Consider the following 23869-nt stretch of genomic DNA (forward strand, 5'->3'; position numbering starts at 1 on the left):
CTACCCTGAAGCACTGATCTTCTTTGCTGTAGTCCTTACCTGTGTGGGGGTGATGGTATTGACTTCCTCTGATGCCAGGCGCTTTAGCAATGTGGTCTTTCCAGCATTATCCAGGCCTAGCAGAACAATCCTCAATTCCTGTTCTTCAGAGCCTTTGAGTTTTTGGATGACTGAGAGAAGTCCCTATGGTGCAATAATAGAGGTTGAATGACTGGGTCTTCTACTCTTGTTTCTAACCCAGAGTGGGAAAAAGTGGCAAGGCATTAAGCTTACAGAAGCACACTTCTAATGTTTCTGCCTTTACTGTAGAGATGAGATCCTAGTTTTTTCCTAGACCTGCAGTAACATGTTTTTGAGCCTTCATCCTACCCTGTAATTTGCTTCTCAGCCTTCCCCCACAGCTCTTCTGAGTGGACTTTGGCCAACACCAGCCTTTAGCAGCTCTGAGGATGGACTGAAATGTCTCACATTCATATATTTTGCCCACATAGCTTTCCTGCTGACAGAACAGATTCTACTAGCCTGCATTATTGATATAATAATTCTCTTTTCCTGCACTTTTATTATATTGCCCTATCTCACCATGCAGTTGTTGTTCATGTTGACAGAACAGCCAACACAAGAAAGTTGGTACCAAACTAGAAGACACCCCAAGATTTGCAGAAGTGCAACCAATATTGAGTAAAAATACAAAGGGAACCCCTCAGAAGCAGCCCAGTGAGAACTCAGCATGTGTTGAGTGCACAAAGTTCCAGCAGGATATGGAACTACAGGAAAAGAAATTCCATCTAAACATTAGAAAGAACTTCCTGACAGTAATAATAATAATAATAATAATAATTATTATTATTATTATTATTATTTATACCCCACTCTTCAGCCAAAGCGGCTATCAGAGCGGCTTACAAATTGTTAATTAGACGTTTCCCTGCCCTCAGGCTTCCAACCTAAAGAGACAAGACACAAAAGCAGAAGGGAATGGCAGTGGGGAAGGGGGAAAGGCCAGCAGATCTTCTCTCCCTCTGAGGCCTGGACCATGGCAGATGGACTGGAGGGAGGGCCCTTCAGTAAGAGCTGGTTGACAGTGGTACATACTGTCTTGGAGAGTGGTGGAGTCTTTGGAGGTTTTCAAGCAGAGACTTGATGCCCATCTGTTTGATTGTGTGTTCCCACATGACAGGGGGTTGGACTGGATGGCTCTTGGGGTCTCTTTCAACTCTATGATTCTATTGAGTGGGGTGGGGAATCCAGGTGGGAGGGGGAATCAAGAGGTATACCATGGTGGATGGAATAAATTGACTGACTGGAACCGCAATACTCCCCACTGCAAAAAATTTTTGTAACTCCCCCTTTTTACAGATGCTAAATGTGACCCCCATAACACCAATAAGTATCATTCTGGAGAGCAGGCTGGCAGCAGTTTCTATCCTAGAGTCAGACACCAAGAGTCTCATTATGACAAGTCCATGATAATTTACTCACCTTCTGCACTTCACCCATGGTCAGGCTCTCTTCATCCTCTGCACAACTAGGTACAGAAGCTGCTTGTGCTGGTGGCAACTTGGTCCCAGCTGCGTGACTGACATGCCTGGCTCTGGCAGGGAAAAGGAAGAGGATTATGACTCCAGAATTAGCTTTTGTCTCTCCATTTACCCAGGGTGTTTAGTAATACCCTAGGTAAATCCCCCCACACCAGCTGTCGCCCTAACATGACCCAGTCTAGTCTTCCCTGTTGAAGTTAAAGGCAAAAGATGCTATCCCCACCACAAAAGTTAAACATACTCTTAGGTTACTATCTCTTTCCATGTACAGCTTAGAGGGGAATGGTTTCCTCTCAGGTGACTTGATGATCTGACCATGTTGGATGTGTAGTAGTCATAAATAAGGGAGCTTGGGAGCTAAGCCATAGACAGGACTCATTTGGGTTGGATCTAATTTCATTCTCTACAGGATTTTCTGCCAGCACTGTTCTTTTCTCTAGTAGGCCCAAGGCATCTCTTTAAGATGTTTTCTGATGCTAATTATGACTGTTTTAAGGTTGTGCCAAAGAATTCCCTTACTTGGAATGAATGTCTTACATTATTAATCTGTTGAGTGGCTCCTTGAAAACCTAAGTCTATTGTAGATGTACCAGTACAATATCAATAGCATTTAACTTTTTCTTAAAATAATTTTTTGCAGGAGCATATACAATCAGTGCCTAGCCTTCCCACACTCCCTATGAATGTTTACATTCTTGGATATTTAAGCTCTGCATGGTTCAAAATACATTTAACAGGTTTATTGGAAGCCCTGGCTTTGTAGTCCTATTTTCTATGCTAAACTCCTGTTTCCTGGCCTAAAGAGAATGTTACTCTGCAATCCTGCTTTTCAATCAAGACAGTTGCCTGAAGCATTAGTGTGAAAAAGAAAGGTGTCAGATTTGCAGATGACATCAAAATATTTGGAAGAACTCAAGTAGGCTTCAGCGAGCTCCAAACAGAGCTCTCCATAGTGGCTGAATGGGGGGAAATAGCATCTCTTCAGTTTAAATGTAGAATGATGCATGCAGAAGTAAATTTTTTAAAAAACCTAACCATAATTCACTAATGGATCCACTGACTTGGCAGTCTGATACTATTCAGGAAACAGATCTTTGACTGGGGCTGGATAGCTTAATGAACAAGACTCAATAGCAACAGTGGGGGACGGGGAGGCAAATTCTGTTCTAAGAATTATTAGAAAAGGAGCTGAAAATAAATTGTTCAGTCACAAAATATCTTTCTATAGCACTGTAGTGCAGCCTTATTTGGAATACTGTTCAAACTGCATTGCTCCATCTCAAAAAAGATATTGTACAGCTGGGAGAAGTGCAAGTGAAAAAGGAGTAGTCAAATTGACTAAATTGTTTTTGCGTACTACAAAAGTGTGAATGTGTCGATGCTTTAATATTCCCCTCAAAAAGGAAAAAAAATACAGTCAGGCCTCCATATCAATAGATTCCTTATTCACAGATTTAACCATCCAGTGCTTGAAAATGTTGTAAAATACATATGCATTCCAGAAAGCAAACCTTGATTTTGCCATTTCATATAAGAGATACCATTTCACTACACCATCGTATTCAATGAGATCTGACCATCCACAAATTTTGGTATCCTCAGGAAGTCAAACCTCAGCAGCTACCAAGGGCCTACTGTAATCCTCAAGAGGAACATGGTGATTGCTTATAAAATTATGCATTGTTGGGGGAGGATCAGAATTTTTCTCCTGTTTATGATAATTAAAAGTTTCCCAATGAACTTCATTGACAGTAGGTAAAAGTAGCTGCATAACGATTAATTTATGAATAATTAATTTATGAAATTTAGTGCCACATGCTGTAATGGGTGAGAGGACTTTAATGGGATTAGTTCAATTAGCAAAAAGGGTGATCATTAGCTATTAAGTATGGTTTCTAACTAATACTGGAAAACCACTTAACAAAGTCTCTGACAAAGAAGTCCTTTCTGTAAAGTTGTTTTAATGCCCATCCAGATTGTGCTTATCCTTCTTGTCCTCTGCCTAGTTTTTTTTTTAAATAGTAGCATCAGCATTGGAATGATGGTAAAGGAAGGCCAGAGAAACACAAGACTTTCAGTGACAGGTTGCAGGAGGAATCTGCTACAAACAGTGCAATAACATTTGAGTTGAGAAAGAATGGGAATTCTGTTGTAGCTGACTGTAATGCAGCAGTGTGTAGCAAAGTAAACAGCAACTGTATCCATAGTATAGAATTCCCTAGCATGGAGCCGTGGCAGTTAAAGCGGTGTCAAACTGCATTATTTCTGCAGTGTAGACGTAACCAAAATCTTATAACTGGTGGAGCCACGAACTTTTTGCCTGGCAGTACCAGTTTGTGGATTACAAGTAATATCCTTCCTTGACCATGCTACCTGTTGCTTGTGGAAGCTGGGAGCTCAAAGTCCGCTTGGAGAGGCACAAATTCCCATACCATGAGCAGAACTGAAGGGCTTCAGATTTCTCATGAGAGAAGTTAGAGAAGCCTGTAGAATTATGGAGAGATTCCAGGAAACCTTTATCCACACATTGTTGATAACTGACTGTTGTTTTGTTGCCGGGGGAGAGTTGGGGATGGTTGTTTAGATTATTATGTTATGCTATGTTATGTTTTTGACTATTATTATGCCATGTCATGCATTTTTTTTGGTACTTTGTATTCTTCATGATGTAATTTTGATTCTTTCTGTATTATTATTTTATTGTTAAGGGGATTGATTTTGTATTTTTGATTTGCTATGTTAATTGCCATACATTTTTCATTGTTCTTTCTATAGTTGTTGTTATTTGCTATGTATTTTTTTTGCTATTTATTGCTATTGTGATTTGTTATGTTATTATTGTTATTGTTAATTGTTATGCATTTTCTTTACTGTTGTAACCCGCCCTGATTCTTCATGATTGGGTGGGTAATAAATAAATAAACAAATAAATATTATTATTATTATTATTATTATTATTATTATTATTATCAGAATAGAGTATCAATTTTGTTTACATGTGTGTGACATGGGGAAATACTTTTATCAACATGATACAAAGGACTTAAGTTTTAATGAAACTTTTCCCATCCCAGATTTTCTGAGATGGCAAAAGTAGCAAGCTCTTTGATTTTCTGCAGTCTAGCAGCAAAAAATAGCTCTGGCACACTCTGCGGATCATAATGACATATACAGGGGCCATTCAGACTACCTTTTACCCCGGATCAGAACTCGGATTAACCACAGGAAGTTCATATTGGTCCCGATCCTTTCACAAGCGAAAACGAGGCTTTCACACCCGTTCAGGGGCAAATGTCCCTTGGCGCGGGTCTTTTGAGAGCGGAGTAAAAGCTGTATCTTTTGGAAAAAAATGGTTTCTGTCAATATGAACATGTCCCCGGTCATGTTCGGGTCAAGTTCAGGGGCGGGATTTAGGTCAGAGGCAAGGAAGAGGGTGGAACAAGCCTCCCCTTCATCGGGGTGATGGAGGAGGAGGAGGAGGAGAAGGAAGGAGCCTTGAGAAAGGGTGCCAAGAGAGTCTGGGTGAGATGGAGCCGGAGGAAGGGTGCCAAGGGCAATCAGGGTGAGATGGAGCCAGAGGAAGAGTGCCAAGGGCAACTGGGGTGACGGAGTAGGAGTAGGAGTAGGATGGAGCCGGAAGAAGGGTCAAGTTCAGGGGAGGCATGGTCAGAGGGAGGGCAGAGAATGGAACAAGTCTCCCTCTCGCACCAGGCAGCTTTCTCTCTCTATTTTTTTAATTTTTTTTTTTACAGACTATGCAAATGATTTTTGCATGATACATATAGATAGAATGTGTATCTACTTGTGCTACATTTTCCCTTTCATTTGCTTGCTCCCGGAACGGCAGCCTTTTTACAAGAGTGTTTTTAAAATATTATTATTTTTTGTTTAAAATGAGAATGCTACAATGTGAATTGTTACAAATGTTTCCCTTTCAATTTGGCAAATTGATACAAGAGTGAATGCTTTTGCTACACACAACACACACACACACACACCTGGAGGTTTTTAAATTTGACAGAATATGCGCACTCTGCTGCCAGTTTTTTTTTTTTAAAGGAGGAGGGAAAGCATCCATTCTGTTGGCCAATTGCTGCAGGAAACGTCACTTTTGATGAAAGCGGAAGTGAATTTGATTGACAGCAAAGGAGCCTTCATTTTAAACCGGTACTGCAAATGTGAACTCTCCGCAAAGAGCTGCAATGTCATTCAGGGGTAAATAACCCTGATTAAGGTAAATGATAGTGGGCACTTGCTTCCAGAGGGATTCAGGAGGGGGGATCCGAATCTGCCCAGTTCCATCCAGGGCAAATAGCTGAGTGGGAATGGGGCCACAGTTTGGGCCAAAGCACTTCTGTATTCTTTACAAGTACTAAATATTTACTGTCATCTTAACATGTGAAGGGTGTTGCCAAATGTATATGGTTAAAGGGGGTAGGAGTGTGATGCTCCATAACCAACACTGTCTGCAGGTTTTGCAAGTGCAGGTACCTTCTCCAGAAACAGGAATCCCCAGTAACTGTAAGTTATCTGATCAGTTCCCATCAGTTGAATCCCAGAGAATTTCAGCAGCAACTCAAGAGGTAGTCAAAGCAGAACAGTAGGTTTATTGTACATCAGTAGCATCACTGCCTGGCCAGGAAGAGGCACAAGTAGAAAAAATGAGGTAGAGATAGAGAATCTCATTTCTTACAGATCTTCAAATGGTAATGCAAAAAAGTTCCTGTTTTAAACATGGTAATTCATCTAGGTGAGATTAACAATAGGCGTTTACAATATAGTCTTTACAATATATTGCAATACAATTTATCAAACATTAATTGAACATTTATAGTGTGTAATCATCTATAGTACAAATAAATTTGCTATGATTATCATTGTCAAGATTGGTAATGTTTGCTTATATTAGAGCCAGCCCAACACATTTTGCTATCTGACACAACCTGCTGATGGATCCTCCTGTTCCAACCCCATTTAAGGAGGAGTTGAACATGGAGGGCTCCTCACATTAGCACAGCATTGTGCAACTATTCCATTCCCAGTAAGAAAAGGATGGAAGCAGCACTGAGAAAATATGAAAGGGTTGCGAGAAGAGGATATTGTCACCTGGAGCCACCAGAAAATTTAATGAATGGCAGAAGAAGATAATGATGAAAAAACTTGTCTAGAACCTTATACAATGCTTAAACTGCACCTGTGCTGTTTGACACTGCTTTAGCTGCCATGGCTGACTGCTATGTTATTTTGGGATTTATAGTTTTGTGAGATATTTAGCTTTCTCTGTCAGAGAGTTCTGGTGCCACAACAAACTACAAATCCCAGGATTCCATAGGATGGAATCATGGCAGTTAAAGTGGTGTCAAACTGCATTATTTCTGCAGTGTAGATACTGCCTTTGTTTCCAAGGTGTCATTTTGACACTGGAGAGAATAAAATCCTGTTACATTTCTTACCCTCCCTGGAAGTAAATAATAACAATAGGGAAAATATAAAATTGAGTAATGTAAGAATTTGCTTTTCTTCTCATGAAACCCAAAAACTGCTGTTTGAGGTAACGGTCTTGCTGTACATAATGGCACAGCCAGTCTTGTGTGATCAAGTCTGTTTTCAAAACTAAAAAGAAAACTTCCTCATAAGGGCAAGGCATCAACACTGAAAAGCAGAACATAGGCTTCAAAAGGAGTAAAGAACATAAGGGCACCAATACCACTGGAGAAGACAGTTGATGTCAGGGGAAAAGCCCCCACTTTTTTGGTTTGTCAGGGTATGGTATAGGCCATGTGGTTGTAAAGGTCATGGCTATGATGTGCCCAGGTCTATGCAGTAGGTTGTTCCAGCACAACAAGTTTTCCATTCTGCTTGGCAACCCAGAAGGAACTAAATAAGGGCTGGGAGAATAAGCCAGTTGCATTTTATTGTGCTTTGGCTTTTTCTGTTACAGGACCCATTTTACGTCTGGTCATCAGGTGTTATATGCAGGCTAAATGAAAAAGGTGAATTTAGTTCTCCATAAAACGCTTTAGCTACAGTGTCTTTTTTAGTCCCAGAGTGCCGAGTTAGCCACACCTTCAGGGGAAGTTTTCAAATACATATGTAATAAATGTTATTTAAAACATATAAAAGCAATACACGTAAATCAGCAGGGGTATTGTTTTTTATCCTCATATCCTCATAAAAATGGTCAGTAGATGCATTTGTATAATCACATTGTGCTGGTAATTACAATACAGGCATATCTCAGTTTCACAAAGCCTCTGACAAGGAAGCTCCTTTTTTACCAAGGAGATAACTGCACTACACTTTTATAGCGTTGCCATTTCACTTTTACTGCTCTGGCTGCTTCCTGAAGCATTCAGGAGTTTGTAGTTCAGTGAGGCTTAAAAGCTCTCTGGCTGAGAATTTTAAATGCATTTCCCTAAACTGTAAATCCCAGAATTCCACAGGAGGCAGACAGAGCAGTGAAAGTGAAATAGCAGCACTATAAGAGTGTTCTGCAGTAATATAAAGTCTTTTTATGCCTGCCCAGCTCCACTTTCCTCCTTGTCCTTTGTCTAGCTGGAAGGCTTTTTAACAACATCAGCATAGGGAGAAGGCTGAAGGAGAGTTCTGGAAATACAGACTTTCAATATCAAATTGCAGATGATATCTGTATTAATGAAATCAAGCCTGTGCTGAGAAAGAATGGGGTTGTATTCTGACTGATCCTACTGTAGCTGGTATAGGCAAGGTGAACAGCAGCTGCTTCCAGAATCCCTTACTAAGGGGTTGTTCCCACAATGTTTAACTCCGAATCGTGATGCGGGGCATAAGACCCTAGTTCCCACTGGATATCGATTCTGATCCTCATTGAATCAATTCCAGTGGGGATAATGCGGAACACATGCAGTTTGTTTGGTAGCAGTTATTTTGAGGTTGTTTTGGGAATAACTGATTCTGATGCAATTCCTAACAGTGGAAATGCCAGATCAGAATCGATTCTTTTTGAGGGGAGGGACAAATGGCAGAGGGGTGTGTGCCATCCATCCCCAGAGATGTCTCACACACACCCCCAGTGCTGCCTTTTGGGGTCCTTTTTTTTTTTAAAAAAATTAATCACAAAATAGATAGATTGGTCAAGCAATTACTTTCAGCTTAACCATTCTGTTGCTATTTCAATTAATTTTGCTTTATTTTTTAAAAATGTCTCCCCATGCCTCCTCCCAGCTCCCTCCCCCGGCCTCTGGGCTCTGTTCCCCAACTTTGCCTTGTCCCCTGCCCCAGCCTTGCCTCCATCCTCCTCCCCTCCACTTGGCCTTCCCCACAGACCCAGCTCCTGTGAGCAGCAGCTGCCCTCCTTCACCCATTGTCCCCTCTGCAGGCCTCTTGTGGGCCCAGGTACCTGCATAGGGGGACGGATGGAAGGATGGATGGAGTCAGTGGCGGGTGCCATCTCTGCCCTCCAGGGTGCCTCCTTCTCCTCCGACCTACTGCGCTACCGACCTCTGGCCTAGCGCCCGCAGAACAACTCACCCATTGGCATGCCACTGCCATCGGAGCGGGTCCAGGGCCGAGAGGTCATCCTGGAAGAGCTGGCACCACACACGCTCCGGAGCAGTGAGAGGGGGCCGGCCTGGCAGAGACGGAGGAAGGGCTCCCCACCTGCTCCCTGCCTGGGCCCTGAACCCTGAGCCCTAAGCCCAGTCCTCCTCCACCTCCCTGAGCTGCCTGCCAGGGCCACCACTGACCTCTCCCCCAGCTCAAGCAGCAGATCCACGCTGGGTGACAGGTTGGGGAATGGAGTGTGGAGACTGGGGAAGGGGCCAATGTCTGGCCGGGGGAGGGAGCACAGAAACCGGGAGAAGGGCCAAAGCCAGGCCGGGGAAAAGGTGCCAACTAATGGGGACAAGAATCGTGCCAAAAAACAGCGATCCCAAAAGGTCCCAATTTGTAGTATGAATGAGGGACCTTTTGGAATTGATTAACACACTGAAGTGGAGCTGGAGCGGGAATCGGATTTTTCAGTAAGTGGGAATGGGCCCTAAGCATGCATGAACAGCAACACATGGAAAAAAGGGGAAAGCAGATTAGATTGACCATATATCTCTAGCTTGTTGGTGTTTTTTTTTAAGTGTCAATCTGGCTACCAGAATGGAAATCATAAGGAAAGTGGAGTCTGGTGGAAAAAAGAAAAAAAAAATCTCTGTGTGCATTTTGGGAGATGCCTTCAAAGGGTCTCCAGAAGGTTCAAAATGTTTTTGTTTCCTTATGCAAGGCATGCCTGACATAGTTGCTTCATTTCACATGGGGATTTTGTTAAGTTTTGAATTTAAAATTGCTGAAAGATGATGAATGTCTTTTTCTGGTGTAGGAACTCATTCCTATTTTTCCCCGTGTTATTTCTGTCTCTTGCACCACATTTTCTGTTAAAGAAGTAATTCCCAGGAATGCATCTACTTCATCATTTGAGGTATACCTGTAGTAGTAGATGTGCTGTTTTGAAGAAGAATTTTTTCCTATATATTAAGTGCAGCACATCCAGAAAAGGGAAACACAGAAAACTGTCTGGATATGGCAAAAGGGGGGGGGGGGGGAAGTAACACTTATAAGACTAAAAGCTCTGATCATACCAGGGGAAAGACTTTCAGCTCATGTGCAAGGACATGTACTATTTGGGTCTAGGTTTCACTGCTTCTTAAGGTATCAATAAACAAAGAATATCTAAAGATGGCTCCGTGATGTGAATATATTCTGCAAGCTTCAGGCTGGCTGAGAGTACCCAATCACTGCTCATGGCTGGTCTTTTGAAGTTCTTCCATCTCCCTCCCATGTGCAAATTGTTTATCCCCTTGAAGCTCAATCTAGTTAATGCAGCAGGACCTGGCCCCAGGCAGAGCTCAAAATGAATTATTGACAGTATTCCATACTGGCTTTTATGTACTTAACTGACATCATTTATTCTCACTACAAATGTTGGATTTTCAAAAACATTATTTTATTTTTGGTGTCCTCTATGACAGCAGAGAGAAAAAAAGAAGAGAGGCAAAGGGGAAGGGGACGTATATTTATGTGAGGGACAGGAAGCATCACAGCATAAAGCCTCACCCTTGGCCACTGGCAACCCCACCCAGGTATTTTCTTGTTTCTGAGAATCTCACAGATGCAGCTACTCATGTATTTGCAGGCTTTCTTGTGCAGTCAGCAGGTGGAAATGTATCTCTTCACTGATACAGAAGCAGAGAATGCCAGAGTTCAGATTCCTGGGTAGCATTAAAGCAGGACTAGGAAAATGCCACATGAGCTAGGCCTCAGGTTATTCCCCTTGGCAATAGGCCTTCCACATGCATACTGTACCATCCAGTGAGACTGACACATACTGGAGGGAAGCAAAGAATAGTACAGGTTAGAGGATGGCAGCATTAGCAATCCCTGAAGACAGCTTTCATTAACTACCCACAGTCCTCACTAGAGTTCAGAAAAAAATTACTGGTTGGCGTGTCTCGCTGAATCCTAACAGAATAATACTTTAATGTCTTGGTTTTTCAGTCCCCCATCCAGCTACTGTACAAGGGAATGAAAGGTGCCAGCCTGCAAGGCATTGTACTATCAGTACAAGTCAAGTTATGAGATCTGTGCAGGATCTTCCTGATGGTATACACACTTCTCCAGAACTTACATAGATTTGCACTAAAACAGTGAACTAGGAAACTGTTTTGTGAGGGATTCACTTTAGGTTGTTCAGCCATGTAGGAAATCAGCCCAGTCTACAGTCAGGTCACCAGGGGGCAGCGTGATTCAAGGGATTTCCCCCCCTGGCTCTTGCACTATGCTTCTGGCAAGAGTGGTTACCCATGCAAACCAAGCATGTGCTCCATAATCCTTAGCAACACTGAGAAGGTCTTGGCTAACTGCCACTCTACCCAGGATACTGTTGGTATGTAATGTTTTGATTTCTTTATCTGGGAAGGCACCAGAGGCTGATAAGAACATGATTGTTCAGTGCCAACTCCCTCTACTTTTTGGCTGAACATTTTAAAGCCCACAGGGGCTTTGGCCTTCTCAGTAATTTAATATTTATACTTGAGGATAATGTGATTATCTATCAGCCATTTCTAGTTGCTTGGTCAGTACAGCCAAATATATTCTACATCACTGAAGCTGACTTAAGTTGAAGTGATTTTTTTTATTTCTATTTTAATTGTGCTAATGTAATTTGAGTGTGATTTTGATTTTTTTAAGTGATAAATGATATTAAATTAGACTGATATACCTGCTTTTTACTGTTATTCTATATATCCAATTTTGGGCATTAATTTGATTCCCCCTCTTTCTGTTAGGACTTAATTCCTGTTCATTTTGGAATTCATCTTGCTACCAGCTGTTGTTAGTAGAACCAGACAGATTCAGGGAAAAAAACTGTTCGGTCTGCTATTTTTCTATGCGATATGGAAAATTACTAGTAAAAACAACCCGAGGCCAAGATGGCAGCATAACTAATAGAGATGTTCATATTGATTTATTTCCATTCTTTCTAGGTAATATTTTTCTGGTTTTTTTTTTTAATTCAGACAATTTTATAGTGAAGGGGGCTACAATATGAAAGAAGCCTCACTACTATCTGGTTAGTACTTGGGTGTGAAACAGCCAAGGAATATGAGGTGCTGTAGGAAATATTTCAGAGGAAGGAACTGGCAAAACTACTTCTGTGTATTCCTTGCCTAAGAAAACCCTATGCAATTTATGGGGTTGCCATAGGTCAACAGGTGACTTGAAGGAACACACATACTACCCTGCCACAATGCAAGATATGTCACTGCAACAAAATTACTTCGATATGGCAGTAAAGGGGTTTTCTGTAGAATCTGCACCAATGTAACAGTGGTGTACTTCTCATCACACTGTGATCTGTTTACAGGACTGCCTAGTTGATGATCATGTGTGAGTAGTGTTGAAAGATTTGCAAGGTAAACTAGAATATTTATGATTTTTCAAAACACATACAAACACACATATGTACAAGACTGGTTGTTGGAGGAATGCCAGTGTGGTGCAGTATACAGGAAGAATGGGAACAATACTGTCCTGGTGCCACACTGCACAATAAAATGAACATAACAACACTAAAGAGTAACATTATACATTGGACCTGCTGTATTGGCAACTACGTGCAGATCACCACACCTCACTGTATTGAATGGCAGCATGTGCATGCACTGACATAGACACGTGCACACTGGCATCCATTGAATAATATGGGGCTTGAGCATCTGTGTTTTTTCTTATCTGCAGGGGGACCTGGAACTGTACGCCTGTGGATGGGAAGGGTCCACTCTTTCACCATGGACCTGAAACACCAAACATGCTCTCAAAACAAAATGTTGGTCACAGTGCAACATGGTTTGAATATACATCAACAGAGCATACCCATTGCCATATGCTGGTTCAACCATAACCTGGAAACAAGAGTGAGAGAATTTGCAACTCTCTTGATTTGTGTATCAATGGGGTGCTCTCAGTCCCTCATACCTGCTTCCTTTCTGGTACATGCACGAGACCTTTGATGGAGTCTTGATGCCCTATGTATGTCTGAACTTGCACCCCAGAGCTTGGGTCATAAACTCTGTAAGGAGAAAATGTGAGAGCCAAAGCACATTCAAAGATGGACTGTCCTATTATCCCTTAACTTCCTGTCACACACATTATCCCATACGTACCTAATGGTGTCATGGACCCCGGCAACAATGCAGCCATTAACCTGGTCAATGCAAAGGCAAGTGATTCCCCTGGGGGCTATCAGGTCTTGTACACAGTATTTACCATCTTCTTTCTGTGTGTAAACCATATAAGCAGTTTCTACCAAGGACCGCATGTCACTAGCAAGGAGGTTTCCCCCATACCCAGCCCCATTTGTTGCTTAAACAATATAGCTCTTACTGCAAAGGTACTTGGTAAAAGAATCTGTTATGACCATAGGTTTTCTAACAATTTTGAGGCAGAATTGTTTACTATAACCTAAACTGCCCCAAATATTTATTTGTCAACCACATTTCAACTCTTCAGTGGATGAATATTTTTCCTGCCTCCCTGACAGTCAATATCCTCAACATACAGAAGATGTGTTGAAGTCATCAGCTGATTTAGCACTTACCCAAAGTTGAATGGAGCCATCTTCAGCACCACAGACCCACTTGTTTGTAAATGGATGCCAGAGCAAGGCTACAACAGTGGCTTTGTGCCCACAAAGCTCAGTCAGGAGCACCAGGTCAGCGCAAAGAGGTTTGAAGGCACAGATGAAAACTCTGCCAGTGCTAGAAGAGAAAGCAAATTCCCTCCTGCCAGGAGCAGGAGGGTCTGATTAAGGATATAGGAATTACATAAACCTCTGGAACAATTAAATTGGACTGAGCCCAAACCTATGGGGTCCCTGTAGTAGGGAGTTTGGCTCTTCCTTTGCCTCACCAGGCCGCTGTTGCTAAGAGCAGAACTCAGAACTCCTTTCTTCAAACTGGAGCCTTCTCAGGACAGCACCGCTGGTTGAGAGCTTACCATGAAGCAATGGAATAAAGGGCATGCTTATCAAATGTGCAGATTACACCAAATTAAGAGGGGAAGGTAATATGACAGAAGATAGAATCAGAGTTCAAAATTACCAAAACAGATTGGGGAGGTGGGCCACAACTTAACAAAATGAATTTCTTCAGGAATAAATACAAGGTATTACATTTAATCAGGGGGGAAATGAAATGCATAAATACAGGATGGCTGACATCTTGCTTGACAGGTGAACATGTGAAAAAGATCTAGAGACAAGCTAAACACAAGCCCACAAGCTAAACACAAGTGAAAAGTGTGATGTGGCAGCCAAAATAGCCAAAGTGATATCTGTATCAATAAGAGTACAATATCAAAATAAGATAAGAACAAAATTAGAACCATTAATGTAACTGTTCAACAACTAGTTTACAAGGAAAAAGGAGGACTTCTATAACAATCAATGCAAAGAAATAGAAGACAACATCAAAAAAGAAAGAATCAGAGATTTCTTCCACAAGATAAGAGCACTTAAAGGTAAGTTCAAACCAGTGGCTGGGATGATCTATAATAAGAAGAGGAACATACTACAAGACCAAGAAGAAATAAAAAGATGTTGGCTACAATACACAGAAGATCTATATAAAAGAGATGGGAAAATGAGCAACACAAGGAATCAAGAAACATATGAAAATGAACCTCAAATTCTAGAAAGTGAGGTAGAAACTGCAATAAGAGAAACTGGGAAGAATAAATCACCAGGAACAGACAATATTCCTATTGAACTAATACAATCCACACAGACAGTATCAACTCTAGTGGTAACTAAAATATGCCAACAAATATAAGAAAACAAAATGACTGCAACAGACTGGAAACATTCCATATTCATCCCCAACAACACAGTGGCATCACTATGGAGATGCAGGGGATGCAGACTACACCAAGTGACATCTTAAGGTGGCGTGACACCACCAGTCCTCAAACATCTGCCTTTAGGCAGAAACAGCTGTGGCATTTGCCTGTGTCCCATTAAAATGCTGAAGAGATGGTGTGACTGGGGCGAGTCTCAGTGAGAGGAGAAAGGAGAGTCCCCAGGTTTTTTAAAAATTAAATCAAACTTTTAAATAAAAATAAAGTTTTTAATTATTTTTAAATTTTGTTTTAAAATATCATCTTTTACCAAATTTTCAGTTCAACCACATGAAACTATTTATATGTTAATGCATTTAAGCTGTGTGTATGATATTGTAATTTAAAGGTATAATTTTAATTTTGTTAGTTGTTTATGTCACAACTATTAACATTACATTCAGTGATATACAGGAATTATGATTAATGAGTGACATTAGTAAAAAAAAATACTAAGGATTCTGTATGGTGTGGTATGGGAGGAGGTCAACGAAGGGAGGGGTGACACCATGAGTTACCACACTGGGTGACAGCAACCCTAGTGATGCCACTGCACCCACAAAAAAGGAGAGACAAAAGACTGGAGCAAGTATAGGACCACAGCATTAATTCCCATGCAAGCAAAATTATGCTTAAAATTCTGGAACGTAGACTCCAATCATATATGGAGAGAGAAATCCCAGAGATGCAAGCTGGGTGCAGGAAAGGCAGATGCACTAGGGACCACATCTCAGGCATACAATGGCTAATGGAGTGCAACAAAAAATTCCAGAAGAAAATCAGCATGTGCTTTATAGATTATAGCTAGATCACAAAAGGAATAATAATAATAATAATAATAATAATAATAATAATAATAAGTTTTATTTATAAACCGCTATTCCAATTAGATCATAGCGGTGTACAAAAAAGATCAATACACAATATGGAACACTCTTAAAGATGTGGGAGTGCCCCTACATTTGATAGTCCTGATGAGATAGCTGTACTTAGGACATGAGGCAACTATTAGAACAGAATATGGAGAAACAGAATGGTACCCAATTAGAAAGGGGGTCAGGCAAGGCTGCATGTTATCACCGTTCTTGTTCAACTTGTCTGCAGAAAATATCCTATGAAGACCAGGTTCAGAATCAGAAGTAGTAAAGATAGGAGGAAGGAATATCAACAATCTAAGATATGTGGATGATAACATACTACTAGCTTAACATATAATGGACCTGGAACTGTTACTAAGGCCCGGTACATACCTCCTCTGACGTCCGGGCTGGCAGTGGCCTTTTTTCCACCAGAGGGAAGTCGCAGCCACCAAACCGTGTGGCTTCCCTCTGGCAGAAAAAGAACCCGCAAAAAGCGGGTTCTTATTATGCTGCAAGGGCAGCATAACAAGTGTGTCACTGGCGCACTCATTACGTAAGCGCCATGAGGTGCTCTGCAGATGCCGCACAACACTTACGTAACAATGGTGGCACCCATGTATACAGGGCGCCACCATTATTACGCCCTCGTCATGTGCTAGGGTTGCAGGGCGTGTGGGTGCTCTGCCCCGAGGCAACCCTAGCATGTGACAAGGGCGTCACTGAGGGCCCATTTGTACCAAGCATAAGAAAGATCAAGGAAGAAAGTACAAAGGTAGGCTTGTAGCTGAGCATAAAGAAAACAAAAATAATGACCACAGAGGATCTACATAAATTCAACCTAGACAATGAAGAAATCAAAATAGTTAAAGATTTCCTGTACCTTGGATCATATATTGATCAGAAAGGAGAGTGCAGTGAAGAAATAAGAAGACTAAAGAATGGGAAAGGCAGCAATGAAAGAACTATTAAGATCCTAAAGAGCAAAGATATACTGCTGAATACTAAAGTTAGGATTGTCCAAGCCATTACATTCTCCTTCATCTTGTATGGATGTGAGAGCAGGAACATGAAGAAAGCATATAAAAAGAAAATAAACTCTTTTGAACTGTGGTGCTAGAAAAGAGTGCTGACATGGACCATCAAAAAGACAAACAAATGGGTCCTTGAACAGATGATGAAGCCTAAACTCTCCCTGGAAGTCAAGATGTTTAGATTGAGGTTATCATACTTTGGCTGTACTTTGATTAGACAGAGGCTGTCGTACTCATTACAAGAGACAAGAATTCTAGGAAACATAGAGGGTAGCAGAAAGAGAGAAAGACTGCATACCAGATAGCAAGACTCAAGCTCCATTCCCACTTGCCCTGGATAGAACTGGGCAGATCCGGGTCCCCTCATGTCTAATCTGCTCAGAAACAAGTGCCCACTATCTTTTACCTCGATCGGGGCAATTTGCCCCTCTGAAGTTCATATTTGTGGCACCGGTTTAAAATGGAGCCTCCTCTGTTGTCAGTCAAATTCACTTCCGCTTTCGTCAAAGGTGACATATCCTACAATCATTGGCCAACGGAATTGGTTCTTCCCCCTCTCCTTTTTAAAAAAACTTTCAGCAGTGTACGCATATTCTGTCAACTTGTCAAATTTAAAAACCTCCAGGTGTGTGTGTGTTGTGTGTATTTGGATCATTACAGATTATGGCAACCCTAAAATGACCCCATCCTGGGGTTTTCTTGGCAAGACTGGTTCCGAGGAGATTTGCCATTGCCTTTCCCCTGGGGCTGAGAGAGTGTGACTCCCCCAAAGTCATGGGTTTCCACAGCCTTCGCTCTGAATGCCAGCCTCTAGCTTCCAGCCCAATGCTACCTCTGAAGCCCTTGCCTCCCCCATGCCATCCTCTTCCTGTCACAATAATAATAATAATAATAATAATAATACCTCAGAATGCCATCTCTGCATCCTCTTGCTTTCCTTTTCCTCCTTGCCACCCCAGAATGCCTTACAATACACATATGTAGCAAAAACATTCACATATTGGATCAATTTGCCAAATTAAAAGGGAAACATTTGTAGCATTCGCATATTACACACAATTTTTTTTTAAAAAATGCCATTTGCAAAGTGACCTGCTGTGCCAGCAGCAAGCAGAAAGGGAAATGTAGCACAAGCAGACACATTCTATCAATATGTATCAACCTGTAGAACTATTCGCATAGACTGTCAAAAAAAATTACCCCTCAAAAAAGAGAGAGAAAAAGCTGCCTGCGAGAGGGGAGGCATGTTCTGCCCTCTGCCCTCCCTCTGCCCTAAATCCCTCCCCTGAACTTGACCCAATCATGACCAGGGCCAAGTTCATATTTGCCGGGAACCAGTTTTTCTCAAAAGATACAGGTAAAACTCTGCTTTCAAAAAACCCATGCCAAGGGGCATTTGCCCCTCAACAGGTGTGCAAGCCTCAAATTTGGGGCCAATATGAACTTCCCGCTTTTAATCCGGTTTCTGAACTGGGGTATAAGGTAGTCTGAATGGCCCCTCAGTCAGGGAGGTAATGAGTGAATCTACTAAAGCAGTGGAGAATAGGGGGTCTTGGGAATGTCTCATCCGCAGGATCGCTATGAGTCGAAGTTGACTCAAGGACAGCTAACAACAAACAATCCAGATCAAATGACATATTGTGTGTGAAAGTGTGTGTCTCTTTTTGTGAGCCCAAGGTGAACCTACCATGGTTTACTAGTGAGCCTACAATGGGGTTTTCTTCTCTCAAAGAGGCTTTGCCACTGACTTCCTCCTAAGCTGAGAGTGTGACTTGCTCAACATCACGCAGCCGGTTTTCATGACTGAGCAAGGGAGTCAGCTCTGCTCTCCTGGAGTTCTGCCCTAGCACTCAAATACTACACCACACTGGCTCTCAAGGGAAGTAATAATGCTACTCTATACTTTTTAAGCTCCTAAACACACTGCAGAAATAATCCAGTTTGAGACCGCTTTAACTGCCCTGGCTCAGCGTTAGGGAATCCTGGGAATTGTAGTTTAAAGATGTTTTACAGAGAAGGGTAAATATCTCACAAAACTACAGTGCCCAGAATTTCTTAGCATTGAACCAAGGCAGTTAAAGTGGTCTCAAACTGGATTGTTTCTGCAGTGTTGTTTTGGACCTTAGTCAGATCTTACCTATAATATCGTGTCCAGTTCTGGATGCCATAGTTCAGGAAAGATATTGTTGAGATATAATGTGCCCAGAAGAGGGCAACCAAGACAGTAAAAGGTCTGGAAACCAAGTTCTATGAGGAGCTGCTTGAGGACTGGGCATGTTTAACTTGGAGAAGAGAAGAATGAGGAGTGATATGATAGTCATTTTAAAATATCTGAAGGGATGTCATATAGAAGACGGGGCAAGAACATTTTCTATTGAACCAATGGATTCAAAGTACTGAACAAAAAAGAAAAGAAAAGAATTCCACCCAAATATTAGGAAGAACTTCCCCATGGTAGTTAACGAGATTTTGTAGCATCTTTGAGACTAACTGAAAGTTGGTTGTGTTAGTCTGTAAAATCAGTATGTAAAGAGATCTTATAGCACCTTTGAGACTAACTGAAAGAATGAAGTTGGCAGCATGAGCTTCCATAGACTGAAGTCTACTACTTCAGATGCATCTGAGGAAGTAGATTGAAGTCTGCGAAAGCTCATGCTGCCAACTTTCTTTCAGTTAGTCTCAAAGGTGCTATAAGATCTCTTTACATACTGATTTTACAGACTAACACAGCTATGAATTCCTCATGGCAGGAGCTGATCAACAGTAGAACACACTCCAACTAGAACATGAACCAATGGATCCAAGTTACAAGAAAAAAAATCCATCTAAATATTAGAAAGAACTTTTTTCTTGTAAGAACTGTTCAACAGTGGGATAGACTGTCTTGGGGAGGGGGTAATGGACTTCTTTGGAGGTTTTAAAACAGAAGTTGGATGGGCATCTTTCAGGGTTGCTATAATTATATATTCCTAAATGGCAGAGGGATGGACTAAATGTCTCTTGTAGCACCTTCCAACATTATGATTCTGTTCCTGAGTGTAGTAGAGTCTCCTTCTTTGAAGGTGTTTAAACAGAGGTCGGATGGGCATCTTTCAGGAGGACTGCATTAGTTGTGCAGCATGGCAAGTAGTTGGATAGATGGGCCTTCTAGTTCCTTCTAACTCTATTATTCCATTACTGTCCCATGTTTTATTTGGATTGTAAGATAAAAGAAAACAGAGCCACTGTGACGTAGTTGTTTGAGCACTGGACTACGACTCTGGAGACCAGGGTTCATTTCCCAGCAAAGCCATGAAACTCACTGGGTGACCTTGGGCATGTGACACACTCACAGCCTCAGGGGAAGGCAATGGTAAATCTCCCCTGAACAAATCGGGTCACCTTAGGATCGCCATAAATCACAAACAACTTGAAGGCACACAACAACAACATAAAATAAAATGGCTGCTCCACCTTTTCCACAGAAGGACAGACACATAGATTCACCTACCTTTTGGAGGAGTAGGCCATATCCAAGATGGGCTCATAATTCATAGGCAGGTTGGAGAAGGCATTTAGGAAGGAGTGGTTTTGAAGGTCCCAAAGACATAGCCTTCCATCCCATCCCCCACTGAGCTACAAAAAATGCAGCAGAGTGAGCTCCTACTTCACAATGCTCTACCCCTTCCAGTGCTCCATCTCCTTGCTACCCTATCAGCAGACCTCTCTCCCATCCACACCCTTTCTATGTACTGTATGTACCAGAAAGGCTCTTCCTGCATCTGTAGCCTGCCCCCTGCCTATCCTTCTTGACCCCCAACGAAGGACAATATTGCATATAATCTTCAGGTGACCACATGTCATGCTGTACAGTTGTCTTGCTGAAGAGCTGCCCAAGCCAAATTTATTTTAAGGACTAAAAAAAATATTTAGGAAAAGGAGCAGGGGGCCAAAAGTTTCCCATTAGCAATGAGAACGATATGGGGCAGGAATGCAGGTCCCTTTATCAGTTTTCCCTACTTGGGTGATACGTAATGAAATTCTGTTAAATTGTAGAAATTATTTCCAGGTTTAACTCTATATGTATGTTTATAGCCAATGCAGATATTATTATTATTATTATTATTATTATTATTATTATTATTACTATTAATATAATTTATTTATAGCCTTCCTTTTCACAAAGAATCAAGATGGGTTACAGCATCAAAAAAAAAATACCGAAATACAACACAATAAAAATAAGTATCAAATACAATTTAAACAAATCCCTTTTCCTGCCTCCCATCTCAGTCATAAAATAGAACAATATAAAATAAAAATCACAGTATCAAACAACCTTCTAATAAATAAGTTCAGCTGAACTGAGGGACAAATTGAGGTGAGAGAGTCTATATTGCTGAATGGGCAGCTGTCTTGCTCAAGGAGAGGAGGCTAATTTGGAAAGGCCTGCCAGAAGAGATCTGTCTTTACGGCCTTTTTAAAGGCTGTCAGAGTGGTAATATGGCGGATCTCCTCCGGCAGGTCGGAGATCTCTATCCGTAATAGAGATCTCTATTTTCCAAAATGCATTTGTTCTTTTGTAGGAACACCCTATATAATTTCTCCAAATTATCATTTTCACTTACCAAGTAGGGGAAGCAGGTGTCAGTGTCATCACCTGCCAAGGTGAGCGCTGTCACCAGGCCTGTATGCCCACATAGCACCGTTCTGCAGGTGAAACCTGTTTAAGGTGATACTGGCATGAGAAACAATAGCAGGATGAGGAAAGAAACAGGTAAAGAATTTTTCTAAACATCAAGGAGGCCCCAAATAATATAATCTCAGTGGAGCAGATCTAGGTAACACGTAAGAGAATATGGGAATTGTAGTCCCACACAGCTCGAAGGCAAAAAGTTCTTCATCCACTATCACTGAGCACACTTGGCTATGCTAATATATTTTAACCTGCTCCAGTGAAAAGAGGAGAAAAAGTATCAGTAACAGAGGGAAGAATATCTGATATGGACTTATGTCTATGAAAGCTTATGCTATCAACTTCTTTTTCTCAGTCTCAAAGGTGCTAAAAGATCTCTTTGCTGAGTCAAAAACAAGTAATGATGGAATCTCAAAGGTGCACATGAATAAACATTGAACAGCATAAGGAAGATCAGGTAATAGGGACTTTGCTTGTGCTGGATAGGGTTACTCTCCCCTTGAAATCTCAGGCTCACAGCTTGGGTGTGCTCTGGACTCAACTCTGAGCCTGGATGCTCAGGTTTCAGCAGTGGCCAGCTGTGCCCATTCCTTGACACGTCATATCTGGCTACGTTGACACATGCCTTGATTACATCCTATTTAGACTACTGTAATGCACTCTAGTTGGGGCTGCCTTTGGAAACTGTTCAGAAACTTGAGCGGGTTCAAAACGCTACAGTGAGAATGCTGACCAGGGCCAGTTATAGGAAGCATTTAACTCCCTTGTTGAAACAGCTTCACTGGCTACTGGTTTGTTTTCAGGCACAATGCAAAGTGCTGGTCATGGCCCATGAAGCCCTGTAAGGCTTAGGTCCAGACTATTTGAGAGACCGCATTTCTCCATACAAACCTACTGGAGCCCTAAGATCTTCAGGGAAGGCTTTCTCTCAGTCCTACCACCACCCCAGGCTCACTTGCTGAGGACATAAGAAAGAACCTTCTTGGTGGCTGCTCCCACCCTTTGGAATGCCCTCCCATGGGAGCCTAAGCTGGCCCCCTCTCTCCTTGCCTTTTGCCGACATGCAAAACATTTTTATTTAAGCAGGCTTTTAAACATATAATCAGGACAGGATGGCTTTTATAAGGGGTGTGTGTTTTAGATACATTTTTGTATTAATTTTATATTATTTTAACTAGACGATTTTAATTGTTTTAAATTTTTTATTGTGACATTTTAATGTTTTTATCTTGTGAATCATCTTGGATCCTTTTTGGGAGAAAAGCAGCATAGAAGTGAAATAAATAAATAAATAGTCATATAATCAAAACATTTAATGCCCCAATGTTGGGGCTGTTGACACAAGGACAAGGTGGACTGAACTGAATGTGTTTTGTACCCCAGGTCAGCACGTTGTAGTGTACAGATGCATTGTAACGTATCAGTTGGTCAGTCAATGTGTAAAGTATAAAAATAAATAGTAGTAGCAACAGTAGCTGTTTATTGTCATCAAATCACTTTCAGTTTTTGGTGACCCTATGAATGAGAAATCTCCAAGATACTCTGCCATCACCAGCCCTGCTCAGCTCTTGCAGACACAGGGCCATGGCTTGACTGAGCCAATCCACTTCTGAAGTGGTCCTCCTTTTTTATTTTTATGGCTTTCCATTTTATCAAACATTATTACTGTCTCTAATGTGTCATGTAATCTCATGATCTATCTAAAGTATTATAACCTCCGTTTAATCATTTTAGTTTCTATGTACGGCGAGTTCAGGCTTGGACTCATTTGTTATCTGTGGAACTCTCTTCCAGCACTCACTTCAAATGAGTTGATTCTCTTCCTGTCAGCTTTCTTCACTATCCAATATTCACAACCACACATAGAAAATATTTAGTTATCATAGATAACTTTTTAAAAATAACATTCCAAGCCCTAGCCCATCTAAGGAGTTCTGAGGAAAAATACATTTGAAATGTGATGGACCATTTCATGTTTATTTTTGTGCACGTTTAAAGTCCATTCTACTTTTCCTGATGTGATCTTATTCCCCATTCCAAACCAGTGCCTTCACCTGCTACACAAGAGTGTGAATTATCTTGGGCCTTCTCATCTTGGATGCAGGATGAAGCCACTGTTCTAGAGTCTTGGTCCAAAACTGGTAGGCATTGCTACAGCACAGGAGAAAAATATTCAACATGTAAGAAAGCCATCTGAGTTTCTTTCTGCAACAAGCCCATCATGTGTATAACTGGCCCATCATGTACCTATGGCTTGTTTGCTATGCCATCCAAATATCTTGTAGTTTAGTTCCTGTCAGCTCCTGCTAGCTTGGTTATGCTGGTTGGGAATATTACTGCCCA

The 23869-nt window shown here is 41.4% G+C and overlaps 1 protein-coding gene across 2 annotated transcripts in view; it reads right to left on the reverse strand.

Annotated features, from left to right (window-relative positions):
* Positions 1 to 23869, reverse strand: part of LOC149321684 (ADP-ribosylation factor-like protein 3) — a 61386-nt gene that overhangs the window by 11885 nt on the left and 25632 nt on the right. Inside the window, exons 13-19 of one of the 2 annotated variants that reach the window (XM_089526937.1) lie at positions 23581 to 23677; positions 21459 to 21553; positions 20342 to 20466; positions 13666 to 13849; positions 13232 to 13344; positions 1483 to 1594; positions 40 to 183 (exon numbers count right to left, since the gene is read on the reverse strand). In XM_089526937.1, the coding sequence (XP_089383063.1) occupies positions 40 to 183; positions 1483 to 1594; positions 13232 to 13344; positions 13666 to 13849; positions 20342 to 20466; positions 21459 to 21553; positions 23581 to 23677 (870 nt within the window). Of the gene's footprint in view, positions 1 to 39; positions 184 to 1482; positions 1595 to 6032; positions 6108 to 13231; positions 13345 to 13665; positions 13850 to 20341; positions 20467 to 21458; positions 21554 to 23580; positions 23678 to 23869 lie in introns of those variants that run through there. The other variant, XM_089526943.1, reaches the window with a different exon arrangement.

The sequence above is a fragment of the Sceloporus occidentalis genome, unplaced genomic scaffold (genome assembly GCF_023333645.1).
Source record: "Sceloporus occidentalis isolate IW3139 unplaced genomic scaffold, rSceOcc1.0.p SCAF_1, whole genome shotgun sequence".
Lineage (NCBI taxonomy): Eukaryota > Metazoa > Chordata > Lepidosauria > Squamata > Phrynosomatidae > Sceloporus > Sceloporus occidentalis.